We start from the raw sequence: 14,183 nt of genomic DNA, 5'->3' as shown, positions 1-14,183 counted from the left end.
GTATTTTAAAAAATCAGTGCATATCGCGCAAAAAACGATCTATCGATAATTTAGTGCTTTTCACATCACTAAGTTAACAGCTCGCCAACTAAGAAGGCAAGCGAAATTTGTCGAAACTGACCAGACATATTTGTTTTTGTGGGAAACAGACGCGCCATCGAATGAGAATACGCGCGCATAACTCAACGTGAAGCGACAGCAGACAAGCATAAATTATATACGAAATATTGTGAAAACTTTTGCAAATCGACAACTACAATGGATGACTCACGCGAGGAAAGCCAATTTATTGTGGATGATGTGAGCAAAACAATTAAAGAGGCAATCGAGTCGACTATCGGAGGCAATGCGTACCAGCACGATAAGGTTAACAACTGGACCGGCCAGGTGGTTGAGAATTGCCTGACTGTGCTGACCAAGGAGCAGAAGCCATACAAATACATTGTCACCGCCATGATTATGCAAAAGAATGGCGCCGGCTTGCATACGGCCAGCTCCTGCTATTGGAACAACGATACCGACGGCAGCTGCACAGTGCGCTGGGAGAATAAGACCATGTACTGCATTGTTTCCGTTTTCGGCCTGGCTGTCTAGGCCAAAAATCAAGAACACATCAAAAATCACTTACAACATCAATGGGGGAGGGATTAACAAGATTGCCTTGCATTTGTTTTGCGTGTGAGTAAAAATGAAATACATATTTTCAAAAGCCAATTATCAATTGCCACATTCTACAGCTGGACACAGAGCCAAAATCAGTTTACTTAACTCTGCTAAAATACTTCAGCGAACTGTTTGTTCAAACCACATATAACAAGGAATCTAACCAATCTATATCAAGTTACAACGACGAGCCAAGCATTGTCGAATTCTAAGAATGCAACAAACACATACAGCAAAATTTCCAATTATTTAGCAAAATGAAATGTATTTGTATTATTTTCTCGAGTTCTGAATAACAAAAACTGCACGCAAGTGTTAGATGTTACTCACGTTTTATCATTTAATAATCTAAATAAAATGAAATGTAAAAATAAATAATGGTTTTTTAAGATACAAAAAACGGCACGCAGCGTTATATTTTTCTCACGATTTGTCATTTAAAATACAAGTAAAATATGTAAAAATAAATCGTGCTTTTTTAGGTCCTCTATTCGGCCTTGAACTCGAATCGGCCCGAAATTGTTTAATCGATGCAACTGCTGCAATCAATACAGGGTGTTTTTTCTACTGCCTTACTGATGCTAAATTTGCCACTGCTATTTCTTGCGCTGAAAGCGCCTGGAAGACGTCAGCGCGGGCACAGTGCTGGGCAGCCGCAGTGATAGCATATCCGAGCGGGCTTTGGGACGGGCATTTACAATGTGAGCATAGGCAATGATGCGATCCTTGGATGTACGCAGAATGCGTGAGAGTATATTGACGTCCACTTCGTGCTTCTCGCTGATGAGCAGGGCAAGCACAATGAAATGAGTGAGTGCCTTCTCTGTGCTAAAACTGGTGCGTGTGAAGGATTTGGCAACATTGGGATCGGCAAAACGATGCCGTACATCGTTCTCCACCTTTTCCGTGATGCGCGACAGTTCAACATGCTTCATTTGTCGTTTGCGCAGCGCGATTAGCGATTGCAGCGCATCCATGTAGATAATCAATTTAAGGTTGAGGATGTCCTGCTTCGTGGTAACTTCCTTATCCTGTATGCGCTTGATGCAATCGCGCAAATAGTCCGACTCGATGCTGCACGTGAATGTTATTAGTTGAGATTTGGTTAATGGTATATTTAACTTACGGCAGTGTCTCCAATGGCGTCGAGTACACACTGTTGGCCTCTTCGTCCAGGCGATCCAGTAGGGATTGTGGCACCACGTCCTCCACGTCGTAAATTTCGCTTATTTTTGTTGCCGCCTTATCACACTTGGGCACGATGGTGGCCAAGTATTCCGCATTGTTTGCGTCCACTTCGGGCAAACTGTTATCCTCTTCATCCTCACCATTCTGGCGCACAGAGCTCTGCACGGTTTCATCCAAATCTTTACGCATCACATCCACATTGACCATCATTTGCTCGTGATTGGCTACATAGCGGGATGCCTTGCGTCCACCAAATTCCTTGAGCAGCTTCTTCGTGGCATGCTCTTTGCTTAGCATTGGTCGGTTCTCCAGCTTTTCCATCTTCTCGTAGATGTGATTGGACAGCAGCGCTTGTTGCACAGGCACAATTGTTGCTTTATTTGTGGTTTTGTTGCGCACGCAAATATACGTATCAAACTCTTCGCTGTCCTGCAAATCCCCCACATAAGTGTTAACACCGGCCATGACCAATGCGCGCTTGCGTGGATTTCGATTGTTTTTGCTCTCAACCAAACAGAAATTGGAGCTGGCGCCGAGCGAGCCGTTCTGGAAATTTACTGCAACCCGAAGCCGTTTTAGTGGCGACATGCTTTGGTTTTATTCAACACTTACGCATTGTGGGTAAATATGCATCTTTTTTGCGTTTGTGAACAGTTTCAATCAATGTTTTCTCATCCATTTTTATTTAATTAAAATAAAACTAAACTATCTTAAAGTTTGAATGTGCCGTTGCACGTGTAAGAATTCTAAATAGAAAATCAGCTGTTGTCCGTCGCGGCGTTGCCAGATGATTGCTGTCACCAGAGTTACCAAATTCAGCACGCGCTGCACAGCCCGCCAATTTTAAAATGTAGATATTATGGATTCCGCACCAGCTCTGCATTTATATTAAAGCCCGAAAAGTTGTAATGCTTGCTTTTGACTATTTTCACAACTTGCTGTTATATTGAAAATATTTATAGTTAAATTTTAATTGTTTAAGTTTTATCTACTCACCAGCACCAGTTTTATTAAAAACACTGCAAATGTCAGAAAATTAATGCTCATAAGTGCTGCTTCTGGTGGAAAATCCAAATTGGATTCATCCAACAGGCTGCGTCGTCGTCGTCTGTGACGCTCCGTTGGCAGCCACAGCACCGAGAACTGTTGCTCTGTGGGACGTATAATGCACTTAGTGTCATTTCTTTATTATTTTAAATACGCACCAATAACTTTCATGAAAGAATCGCGTAGTTGCTTCAGTAATTTAATTTTGCTTTCAAAGTTGAGCGCTGATTTCTTTATCCAACCGACTTGCATTTTTTTCAGAAATTTTATAAAACCCTGCATGCTGGGCAATTGCAGCTCGTCATCGTCGACATCGGTATCCGACGGCTCGGTGGCTGTCTCCACAATGCCATCTGCATCCTCAGCACTCTCCACATGCGACGAGTGACGGCGTGATGTGGTTTCCACTTTGGGTGTAACCACCAAATCCACTTCTACTGGCGGCATGCTAGAGCTATTCTTCACCACCAACTTGGTCCTGGCATGAATCACCTGACTGCCGTTTGGGACCACAACTTGAGAGCTGTGCTTCAGCCCGCCTGCATCGCTGACTATCAGCGGATTGCTCTGACTATTGCTCAGTCCAAATCGTTCGCGCTGATACTCGATCCACACGGCGCTGGGCGTAGTTAAACCCTCGGGACTTACATTTCCTTCAACGGACAGTTGCTTGACCTGCTTGGGGGCTTCAATTGGCTGCGAGTGCGAGTGAGATATCTCCACCCACTCGGTTAGACTGAAGTGGGACAGTGCCAGCAGCAGGCACAGCTTGGCTACAAACTGACGCATCTTGTTCGTTAAATGGCTCCGCAGCGACTGTCTGGAAAAGTGGTTGAAAAGTCTTTGGAAGAAAAGGGTGTCAACCGTTGCATGCCACTGAGATTTGTGGCACAGATAAACAAGATTCATTTTCAAGCATTCTTTTATTTATCTAAATTGTTTTCGTTTTTATTTTTTTTTATAATTGTTTCTAAAATACGAGTACAGCTGAGCGTTTTCGGGTTGGTCTATATGATCATATTGTATGCATATTTTATGTACTGTAATTCGTTAGGTTCTTCTTTTGGCTATAAACTAGTTTTGATGCTTAAGAAAAATTTAGCACAGAGATTTCAGTTACAAAAGTTGCTGGAAAAGCGTGTGAGAAATATAATTTGTTCGGATGGAAATGTAATTTCCTTCTTTTTTTTTGCAAGAGCAAGCGCTAGTGCAAGCATGAAAAAAGGTATTTCGAAATTCACAGTTATGTGATAAGTTTAGATCGCTGAAAATTTTTAATTTTTTTTTTTTTTTTTTTTCACTTTCGAACAAGCTGCTAATTAAAATTTGTCCTTAATTTACAGTCAGTGACAAACATATGTATGTGTATATAAACAATAAAATATGTATAGAAAAAGCTATGGATAAGTGGACGCTATTTGATGTGCTTGCAGAGATGAAAGCGCATCCACTTCAGCGCCTTATCGCCAATGGCCTCTACTTTCGGCGAGCTGGTCAGACGATGGCAGCCGGCACAGTTCGATGGGGATGGATAGCTATCGCTGGGCGCGCTATGGCAGCCGGACAGCGGTTGCATCAGTTCTGGATTTGTTGCGTTTGTTGTTGTTGCTGTTGTTGTTTTGACACCTGCAGCAGGTCAAATGTCACCAGCGCTGTCCCAGCGCACATCGTCTGCCTCATGGGTGAGATAGCGTCCCAGGCCCACTTGCGTCTCCAAATTACGCAAATCCCTGTATGTCTGCTTGTCCTGCAGCCAATAGTGCATCAGACTCTTGTCGCATGTGTAGCGTTTGCGCTGCTTCACCTGCAGCAGGTTGTTGATAAGGTCAATGGCTGGCGGGAGGGTGGATGAAGAAGATGTTAGATATTTTTGGCATAATAATATAATTTTACGGTATATCCCAGCCTTGCCCGAATTTCCACCCATTTCCCGCCCGTAAAAAATTAAAATCTACCCGTGCTATTTTGTTATGTTGTATTCAAGTGTTTTCCGCGTAAAATTTCCCAAAACCCAGTCTTAGCGTGGTCCGGTAAAACAGCTTTATATAGATAGACATCTGGACTTACCATTCGAGGAGATCTCCTTCCATGGATTTGGTGGATACATGAATGCCGCGTTCTGTATCTGATCGTTAATATCCTCCTCCTCGTTGAAGGGAAATGTGCCGCTGAGGCTCACATAGATGATGACACCGACGCTCCACATGTCCAGCGAGCGATTGTAGCCCTTGTTGCGCAACACCTCGGGCGCCAGATAGGCGGGCGTACCCACAACCGAACGTCTAAAGGATTTCTCGCCAATGATGCGCGCATAGCCAAAATCACAGAGTTTCACCTGCGGAAATTCAGCATCCGAAGAGAGCAACACATTCTCCGGCTTCAGATCGCAATGCACAATATTCTGGGAGTGCAGATACTTCAGGGCAATCAGGATTTGTGTGATCAGAAACTTGGTCACACGCTCGCTGAGACGGCCGCGTGAATGCGAGAGTATCATCTCCAGCATGTCACCCTTGAGCTTCTCCATGACCACAAATATGCGCTCCGGTGTCTCGAACATACGCTCCAGATTTACGACGCCACAGTGGGTTATGTTCTGGAGTATGGCCACCTCGTTTTTCAGTTGCGCCTCCTGTTTGGTGGGGAAGCGTAGCTTGTCAATTACCTTGATGGCCACCTCCCGCTTGGACTTCTTGTGGACACCCCCGTAGACGACACCGAACTGACCGGAGCCGAGCACTTCGTCGGGAAAGATCTGATACAGCTGACCCATGTCCTGCACCTGTTCCTCCGATTCGCAGCATTCTGTAAGAGAGAGAGACAGAGAGAGAGAGAGAAATTGGGGATTAGGAACTCGTAGTTAAATGGGCTTCCTGGGAAACTGCTACTCACGCGTGTTGGTCACATGCACGTAGGCTTGGCGTATGCTGGTCTCCCAGCTCTTGGCTATGTCTGTGCCGATGCCACTGTCCGGCGGTGGCAGGCGTACGGCATGATCCACACCTACGCCCAGCTGAGGATCCTGGCCCACGTAGTAGTTCAGATTGGCGGTGCACAGCTCAAAGCAGTAGTTGCTTTCGGGTCGCGGATCACGATTCGTCTTAATTGAAAGTAGCTCGGCGAGGGGCAGCTCCTTGTGGTACTTGCTGCCCTGCTCCGATATGAACAACGTTATGGTCTTGGAGTCCAGCCGCCAATAGTAGCGCTTCAGCGCCTTGTCCATGGAGGTGTAATGTACCAGCCAACCCTCCTTGATGGCTTGGCCGCCACGTTTCTTTGTGTGCTTCACGGACTGCACAATGCGCATGAGGGGTATATTGGCGCTAGGTGAAGAGGAGGATGAGGATTGCGACTGCTCCGACTGGCCGTCGCTGGATTTGGTATCACCCGCAGTGCTGCTGCTGCTGCCATCCATGCCACCATTGACTAGCTCCGGTGGTGAGTTATGTGCATTGGTCAAAGCCTTGGGTGGCTCCCTTGGTCGTCCAGCTACCAGATTTGTGCCGCCGCTGGCTTTGTTATATTTGGCATATTCAGTTTGTGGACCATCTTCAAAATCGCTGTCATCGAACTCCTCGCGAAAAAAATTGTCACGCTCCTTGCGCGGCGTCCCATCGCTAATCTCCGCCTGCAATTGACTGAGCTGCGTCTCGCCGGTGCAGTCCTGCGGCACCTTATCCATGCACTTCTTGTGAGTATTGTACTGGCAGTCGCGGCACTGCAAGCCCTGCTTGAACAAGCCCTTCAACAGCTTCTTGCAGTGCTGACAGACCGTGGGTATGCCGTATGTGTGCACCATGAAGGTGTGCGGAATCCGGAGCACCATCTGACCGTTCCGGCTGCTGGCGGAGTGAGTGCGCTGATGACGGCCGGTATATGCTGGTATGTTCTACGGACGAAATGCAAAAAGTTTTACAACAAAATAATCGTGAAGGCGAGCGCTTGACTAGGAGATACCCTACTTTGCTAGGAGACTCCCTTCCAAATTATTTCTGCCATGCATTTCTATCAATTTTGGGGTAGAACAATTAAAAATTTCAAATAAAGTTAATCAACGTGAAACTATGATATAAGTTTTAGAAATTGGTACATATTTAGGAGCAGTCCGACGAACGGGGCTGCCAGGTATTGTTTGTCATAAATATCGTCAGGTTATATATATATGTATATTTTCAAATCCTAAATAATGCCATTTTGTACACCCAAAAGTTTATCATTCCAAAGTTTGCGCGATTACAGAATATTTGACTGCAAACCCAACATAAATTGTTCTACACTTTCCACTCTTCACTCTTCTCGATTCTCAACTGTTCACGCCCATTTCACTGTTCCCACTATTAAGCCGTTTAATTGAATTTTCATTTAATAACGTTTCCCTACGAGTATTTAACTGGATTTCAAATAAAAGCCAATTAAGCATTTTAGCAAAATTCAAGTTTATTCAAATGTAAATAATACAAAAAAAATAAATGCAAAATTATGTAAATAGTTTTTAAATACTCGTAGGGAGCCCCGTTACCTTACCGTTAACAAGCACTCGCTTATAGCCACACCTAAGTACCCCAGTTCGTAGCCCACTTTTAATTCTTAATAATATCATTCATAAGCTCCGACATGCGTTTTACCAATGAACTGCTGGAGTCATGACGACCCGTCGACTCCTCGTTGGAGACAAGCGACTGCTGTGAGCTGCCGGATGGGCTGCGGGGCGGCTGCAATGTGAACGAACGTCGCGATGTAGCATCACTGGAGCGGTTGCAATTGTTGGGTATTTTCACCACACATCGTTTGTGATAGTTTTGACCACAGCCTGTGACGGGTTTATGGGAATAAAGTATACGCCACAATCGAGTTAGTTTTTATGAGATAGGATGCGTGCGTGTGTGTGCGCGTGTGTGTCTCTGCTGTCAGGCTACATACCATCACATTTGAGTCCTTGACGCACCAGACCAAACAGCATCTCGCCGCAAAAATCACAGAATGTGGGCGCCTTATAGGAGTGCACGTTCAGGCTATGCGGCTTCAGTGTTGGCATTTCCGATGTCGGATACAGTATGGCTGTTGGGGGCATCAAATGGATATGGTTGATGACATTTTTGTTAAATGGCTGTCACTCTTCTCGCTCGCAAAGCACAGATTGAAGGTGACAGCGCATGCATTTTATATACAGTACTTACGACTGGCTGTTAATACAATTTCCACCAATGTCTCGTCCACAACTTCCGCGGCGGAATTGATAATGTGCAGCACATTGGGTGTGCTATAGTCATGTATGAAGAGCAGTATACGCTCTGACAGATATGTGAGTCCGCTATCTGGTATCTGGTAAAATAGAACAAGAGCGAGAGAAAGGCATATAGAGAGAGGAAGAAAGGAAGAGAGAGAGAGAGAGAGAGACAGAAGGAGGGAGCAACCTTTTATTAGTGAGGACAATGTCAATTTTGTTGTTTTGCTTAATTTAACGCTCATTTTGCATATGGGTTTTATCATCATATATCAGTTATCATAGCCATATCTTAATTGATTTTGCGATAAGATTATGGCGTCAGCAGATATACATATGTATGTATGTTATATATACATATGTATATATTATCAAATGTGTTATCGATATCAATTAAAATGAGGCTACAAAAATACCGTTACCTTTGTGTAATGAAATCAGTTGAAACATTCTATGCTTAAAATACTCTATTAATGAGGTATTACCCATACAATAGCGCTATTTGCACAGAGTGTTTCTATTATCTATCTATATTATCTATCTATTAGCTATTACAAATCATATCATAATCATATTGCGCTTGCAATTCGCTTTTAATGGTAGCTCATGGACTTAAATCATTCCATACAAAATATCTTGGTTATATTATTTTAGCCTAAACGAGCTCTAAATCGACCAAAACCCAAACCTTAAATCGGGAAAACTGTTTATTAGGAGATTTAAATCGATTATTGAAGAATTTCTTACTGCTTGCGTTTATAATTTATATTATATAGTAATTATTTATAATAATATAATTGGTTCTATTCAACATTTTAAAAAATCTGTTTTCGCAGGTTGGAGAATCAATGTAATTGGTTCGAACCGGTAGCTTAACTACCAAATATTCCTTCTGGGCTTGCAGCTATTTGAATTTAGTTTTTATATTACCAATCTGCCATATTTATTTAACCCTTTTGTCACAGCAAAGCATATTGCTATTTGACTAAAATACCATTTGAAAATTGGGCGAAAATGGGAAACCCTAAGTAATTGTGACATTGTTTACCACTTTTCAGATACTTGCGATATATTGCCAAGTTGGTAACATAGTCATCATTGCCCATTATTTAGTATGGACATTGAAAAATGATACTTGTGTCGGCGGGAGCAGCTGTCAAAGCTCAACAAAGCTTCGGGAAAGGCCACAGATTGTGCCACGCGCGTACGCAGCAGCATGGCAGCAGCGTTAAGACACGAATGTTGCTGATTCGGGCCAGGAATGAAGGCAGTGTGTCCCAGCTGTCAGCTACTAACTGGTTAATTGAATTGGTCATGGATAACTGCGCAAAACGGAAATGTCTACTCTATGCGGCTCCGACTTACTTAATGAAATTAAGCAATTATAGTGCACACATAAATTTATTAGGTACACACACTCCTACACAAACAAGTCCCACACACACACACACACACACACAGACACACAGGCAGACATAGTTGCTAGTATGTTAGAATATGCAATCTATAGGCCATGGAACATGAAACATGGCTAAAGTTGGTCTGTTGACATGACCGCGTTCCGCCTGCGCGGCTAGCAAAAAATATTGACTTGTTGTGTGTGTTTTCTGCCTTTTGAATAATTAAGTCGACAGATGTTGACCCATTTATGCGATCCCAGCTAGCCACAATATTAATACCCTTTTAAGGGATATTCTAATTCAGTCATGAAGTGCGTAAAGCTTAGAAGGACACATTTCCTCTGTCTGTCGGTTTCTATGCAAATAATTCTTGTTTGCAAATAGATCCGTCATGCTGTTGATATCTGAGCCTACCATGTTTCATATCAACATTGGATTACCATACCATATAGCACTATAGGAAGAAAACAGCCTTTCTTTATCTAGAATTTCTCACCCTTTCGCTCAAGACTTAATGAATTTGTTTTAACCAGACCCTTGAGCTTTTGGTTTACACACATTTGGATGTTATATTTATGCCCTGAAAATTGAATAAGAATCGGGCATAAAAACCGAAGTTATTCAGGAACGCATTTTCAAAAAGGAAGGACTAAGAGAAGAAGGTCATCCGCTGCACGTATTGGTGTCAGGGTATCTGCTAGCCGGGCACCCCCGCACTCTTGCTTGATTTTCATTTGTTGAAGGAGAAGGAGGAGGAGGAGGAGGAGGTGGGATTGGGGACAGGTCGATGGTTAAGCGCGCACTCACCTTGGTGTTGATGAAGTCACATGCCAAATCCTTGAGCGATTTGAGCGTGAGCGCATTTACCGGCACACAGACTGCATCGCGAATGCTGCCAAATTGAAAGAGAAATGTTACCTCCGGCCCTTCCATGATGACGGGCACGCTGCCAACGCTGCTGCTCGCGACGCTGCCAACGCCGCTGCCGCTGCCGTTGCTGCTGTGGTGTTGTTGTTGTCGCTGGGCCAGGATTGCGTCTTGGCTGCACCGCCTCTAGATTGGCGTTATCTCAATAAAAGTTACGCTTAATGCTGCAAGCTGGCAGCAGCTGTTTCTTCCTGCAACTTCCGCCTGGTGGCCGTGTTGCAAATGCCAAGGACGAACGATGTTTTGTACTGTTTTTGCTTATTGCTTAATCCTGCTGCTGTTGTTGTTGTTGTTGGACGTTTCAATGAAAGTTTGCGGTTGGCTTCGGATTCGGTTAGTGGCGGTGGGTGCTTTGTAATTCTAGACAGCCATTAATGGATTTTAAACGTACCTGAAACGATGTCCAAAAATGAAATATTATTAGTTTAGCTTCTATCGACATTTATTGGCAGACGAAAATGCACTTTATTAAACCGCTGCCCATGAAATATGAAACAAAAATCAATTAAAATTTGATGGCTTTTGCATGGTAAGTTGGCGCGAGTTGGAGGAGGGACTGGCACCGACTGGGAGATACCCTTTTGGGAGAACGGGTAAGGCATCAAAAAGGGAAATATTCGGATTCCGAATATGCAATCAGAAAACCTATTTTCTATACTGCGGGTATCTAGATTTTAAATTCTCCTGCTTAAACGCCCTCGAATGATAATATAGATATTCTGTAAAACTCGGCATTTATGGACAAAAATGTTAAATTCCTTCTTTTATGATATGCGAGAAAATATATTTTAAAATAAAGCCTTATACACGTGAAGTTATCCACGCTTTCATGGCTAGATGGACTCAGCTCGACGTCTTGATCAAGAATATAAATATTTTATGGGATCGTAGAAGCTTCTTGTTGCAAAATCAATATGCCCTTTTTACTTAGCAATTGTAAAGGATATAAAAATGCAGCAATAAGCAAATACAATTAAGCTACAGTGCGTCAAAAATAGAATGCAATTATTTATTATGATTCGATTTGGCAAGTATTTTTAAACTGAGAATATTTATTTATAAATTCTTTGGCGTTGATTCTGTTTGAGGCTCCTATGTTTAGTTTTTAGTAAACAGTTTTAAGATTGGAATTCAAGTCTACAATATGTATAAACGTATAGAATATATCAATACTATTTGCTATTGATTTCGATCGAGTCGCTGATAAAAATAACTTTATGGAAAGATTTAAAATTACAATGTGACAAAAGGTTCATTATACTTATCGAATTTTGATTTAGGGCACGATATATAGCAACTAGCAGATCAAAAACGTAAAAGCGGCAGTGCCAAATCCTTGAAGTTTCCTAATGATTGGACAGTAAACACCGAAGCTATTTTGAAAAATGAATTTGCCATAGTGTGAAGCTTAGAGACACGGCACGGCTTGCGTGTGTATGGGTGTGTATATGTGTTTTATGTGTGTATGTATAAAAGGAATATGGATATGTCAAATTGTCATCTTAATCGGTTCTTAATAAAAGAAAACTAGCGTAGCTGAAAATCTTTACGAAGAGCTCAATATCTTTACACGTATTAAACTGTGAGTAATAATTAAGAAAATATACTGGCAAAAAGTAAAAATATTTGCTTTTGCAATTAACAAAAAAAAATACCTCTGTCTCGAGCCAGCTAGACATCTAGCTACATCCAGCCAATAAAGAAAAAATATCACAAAATAGATAAAAAAATAAAACCAAGCTCAACTTATACTAATTGATTTTACATAGTTATCCCAAGAGCACTAAGCACACACTGTCTCAGGCAATAATGTTGTTAGACTCGACTGTAAATAAATTGAGCCAATTCTCTCGAAACCCTTTTGAAATACAATCGTTTAGTAAGTTAGGTCATGGCACGTGTATCTCAAAACAATGGAGCTATAAATATTGTGCGCGTGAATTCAAATGCCAGTTTGATTACGTTGCCTGCATTCGATTAGTTAAATATATATTAGATATAGTTAATTGGGTTTATTACAAAAACCGGTTGCTAATTGCCGTCAGATAAAACTAAGTATGGGAACAATTTCTAGACAAACAAACAAAAAATGTGAATAGTTAGTTCATGTCAAGAAAATGCCAGATATTAAAAGCAATTAATAATGAGGCTCGACACGCGCGGGGGCCGAGAATGCCGAGGGGCAAACGAAAGGGAGGCAAGTACATACGTGCACATATACACATAGATACATATGTATATGTGTGTGTGTGTGTGGAAGACCAGAGGCCCAAAGTCAAAGAAATGAAAGCCAAGCCAAGAAAAAGACTCGAACGCGGCGGCCGACAAGCAACTTTCTAAATTTTTAAGTAGGTGTATGGAGTGTAAATGTTGTTGTTGTCATACCTTGTACGCATTTCAAATGGATGGAAAGGGTATACCAGTTTTGTGCAATTACAAGTTACAGGCAGAAGAAAGCATCTTTAACGAGTTTATCTTTATTTATCTATGCATCTGTTTCAACGCGACGATCTCGATATTTAAAATAGAAAATATATATTATTCTATACCATATACATAAAGTATTTTTGGCTTGTTTTCGATATATCCACCCATTTTCGTAAAATCGATAACTATCGATTTTGAGACATGTTTTTTTAATAATAACTCGAAAATAATAAGGAATACTTCTCTTTTTTAAAGCCTTCCTCCATTCCCTCTAATCTAAAGAAATCAACAAGTTTTTAGGGCTTGAGCCTTACGCTTTAGTATATACACCTTTTTGTATGCCATATTCAAACTGCAAAAATTTGAAAAAAAGTAAATGGGGCAAATGTAAGATGAAGCACAGCTGGTGCAGAAACTGCTCGACACTGCGAACAGGGTATCTTCTAGTCGGGTTATGGCTGTTGCTGCAGCTGCTGCTGCTGGCAGAGGGATAAGCGCGTAGGAATCAAGTACGTTTCGTATTTCAATTGAAGCTGCTGGCCAAATGGGAGAGGCTGTGGATGGCGACTGGCACTGGGACTGGGACTGGGCTGCGATGCTTGGCAGCAGTTGGAAACACTTCAAGTGGCTGACAGAATTTGAGCAGCAAATGACGCAGCGCAGAGCCTAAAGCCGATGCTGGCGTTTAACACAGACACACACGCACGCACACACGTAGATAGAGCATTATATCTTATTTGTATCTATGAGATACAAAAAGGCAGCTTTGAATTTTTTTTTGTCATTTACATAACAGCGAGCAACAGCTGCCCCGAACATGCAATTGTTTCTTATTTTCAATATTTATTTTGATTTCGATTTATGCTTTAAAAATCTATTGAAAAGTATTTTGTTGCACGCTTGCCCCTCTTTGTGGCACTGTGACTAACCCGTTATATATGTTGTTTTAGTTGTTGTTGTTGTTATTGCTCTTGTCTCTTGCCAGTTTTGTTTGTTGTTCTATGCGTTGCAATTTGATGTCGTTGCCATTGTCGCCGCAGCACGTTCTGTGTTAACTAAGTCAAAAGAGCAACTGATTTGGCCAACTGACTGAAAATGCGACAATAGCAGCAGCAGCAGCAGCGGCAGCGGCTGTTGGCAGTGGCAAAAGCCAACTCAAAACCCGTTTTACTACACCAACACACACACACATACCCACCAACACACACACGCAGCGACTGCTCTTTCGCTTGCAGAGAGAGTGTGAGAGAGAGAGCGCGCATCTGTGTGTGTGTGTGTTTGGGCATGTGTGTGTCCGCCTATGAACC

At 42.3% G+C, this 14,183-nt stretch overlaps 4 protein-coding genes across 6 annotated transcripts; 1 reads left to right on the top strand and 3 right to left on the bottom strand.

Moving 5' to 3' along the window:
* Positions 1 to 87: 87 nt before the first annotated feature.
* On the top strand, positions 88 to 984 carry LOC115761635 (dynein light chain Tctex-type). Its single transcript, XM_030703466.1, has 2 exons — positions 88 to 678; positions 738 to 984. Exon 1 carries the CDS (start codon positions 259 to 261, stop codon positions 592 to 594), a length of 336 nt encoding a protein of 111 aa, XP_030559326.1. The 5' UTR covers positions 88 to 258; the 3' UTR covers positions 595 to 678; positions 738 to 984.
* A 75-nt stretch (positions 985 to 1,059) lies between these two features.
* Positions 1,060 to 2,601, bottom strand: LOC115761630. The gene is made up of 3 exons (XM_030703459.1): positions 2,464 to 2,601; positions 1,790 to 2,408; positions 1,060 to 1,737 (listed from the first exon to the last, which is right to left on the bottom strand). Exons 1-3 carry the CDS (start codon positions 2,528 to 2,530, stop codon positions 1,260 to 1,262), a joined length of 1,164 nt encoding a protein of 387 aa, XP_030559319.1. The 5' UTR covers positions 2,531 to 2,601; the 3' UTR covers positions 1,060 to 1,259.
* A 107-nt stretch (positions 2,602 to 2,708) lies between these two features.
* LOC115761480 lies at positions 2,709 to 3,736 on the bottom strand. Its single transcript, XM_030703247.1, has 3 exons — positions 3,057 to 3,736; positions 2,848 to 3,002; positions 2,709 to 2,789 (listed from the first exon to the last, which is right to left on the bottom strand). The coding sequence occupies exons 1-3, from the start codon at positions 3,685 to 3,687 to the stop codon at positions 2,709 to 2,711; spliced, it is 867 nt and encodes a 288-aa protein (XP_030559107.1). The 5' UTR covers positions 3,688 to 3,736.
* Positions 3,737 to 3,843: 107 nt separating this feature from the next.
* LOC115761289 (serine/threonine-protein kinase D1) lies at positions 3,844 to 13,928 on the bottom strand. 3 transcript variants are annotated; one of them, XM_030703013.1, is made up of 8 exons: positions 13,806 to 13,928; positions 10,330 to 10,840; positions 8,076 to 8,220; positions 7,819 to 7,956; positions 7,524 to 7,708; positions 5,791 to 6,787; positions 4,966 to 5,703; positions 3,844 to 4,731 (listed from the first exon to the last, which is right to left on the bottom strand). In XM_030703013.1, exons 2-8 carry the CDS (start codon positions 10,453 to 10,455, stop codon positions 4,535 to 4,537), a joined length of 2,526 nt encoding a protein of 841 aa, XP_030558873.1. In that variant the 5' UTR covers positions 10,456 to 10,840; positions 13,806 to 13,928; the 3' UTR covers positions 3,844 to 4,534. The 3 variants fall into 3 exon arrangements, with proteins under 3 accessions (XP_030558873.1, XP_030558875.1, XP_030558876.1); XM_030703015.1 differs by lacking the exons at positions 10,330 to 10,840; positions 13,806 to 13,928 and adding an exon at positions 9,189 to 9,356; XM_030703016.1 differs by lacking the exons at positions 7,524 to 7,708; positions 7,819 to 7,956; positions 8,076 to 8,220; positions 10,330 to 10,840; positions 13,806 to 13,928 and adding an exon at positions 6,861 to 6,990.
* Between the last annotated feature and the right edge of the window lie 255 nt (positions 13,929 to 14,183).

The sequence above is a fragment of the Drosophila novamexicana genome, unplaced genomic scaffold, assembly GCF_003285875.2.
Source record: "Drosophila novamexicana strain 15010-1031.04,08,12 unplaced genomic scaffold, DnovRS2.1 tig00000485-arrow-pilon, whole genome shotgun sequence".
Lineage (NCBI taxonomy): Eukaryota > Metazoa > Arthropoda > Insecta > Diptera > Drosophilidae > Drosophila > Drosophila novamexicana.
The sequence above is the reverse complement of the archived record's forward strand: the minus strand, read 5'-3'. Positions and strand labels throughout refer to the sequence as shown.

Coding starts and splice junctions, on each gene's coding strand:
- LOC115761635 (XM_030703466.1), top strand. CDS start 259: ATGGATGACTCACGCGAGGAAAGCCAATTTATTGTGGATGATGTGAGC.
- LOC115761630 (XM_030703459.1), bottom strand. CDS start 2,530: ATGGATGAGAAAACATTGATTGAAACTGTTCACAAACGCAAAAAAGAT. Junction 2,409..2,463: donor TGCATATTTACCCACAATGC/GTAAGTGTTGAA, acceptor TTCGGGTTGCAG/TAAATTTCCAGAACGGCTCG. Junction 1,738..1,789: donor ACGCCATTGGAGACACTGCC/GTAAGTTAAATA, acceptor ATTCACGTGCAG/CATCGAGTCGGACTATTTGC.
- LOC115761480 (XM_030703247.1), bottom strand. CDS start 3,687: ATGCGTCAGTTTGTAGCCAAGCTGTGCCTGCTGCTGGCACTGTCCCAC. Junction 3,003..3,056: donor TTCTTTCATGAAAGTTATTG/GTGCGTATTTAA, acceptor TACGTCCCACAG/AGCAACAGTTCTCGGTGCTG. Junction 2,790..2,847: donor TTTTAATAAAACTGGTGCTG/GTGAGTAGATAA, acceptor TCAATATAACAG/CAAGTTGTGAAAATAGTCAA.
- LOC115761289 (XM_030703013.1), bottom strand. CDS start 10,455: ATGGAAGGGCCGGAGGTAACATTTCTCTTTCAATTTGGCAGCATTCGC. Junction 6,788..7,523: donor ATGACTCCAGCAGTTCATTG/GTAAAACGCATG, acceptor TTTCGTCCGTAG/AACATACCAGCATATACCGG. Junction 4,732..4,965: donor GAAGGAGATCTCCTCGAATG/GTAAGTCCAGAT, acceptor CCCTCCCGCCAG/CCATTGACCTTATCAACAAC.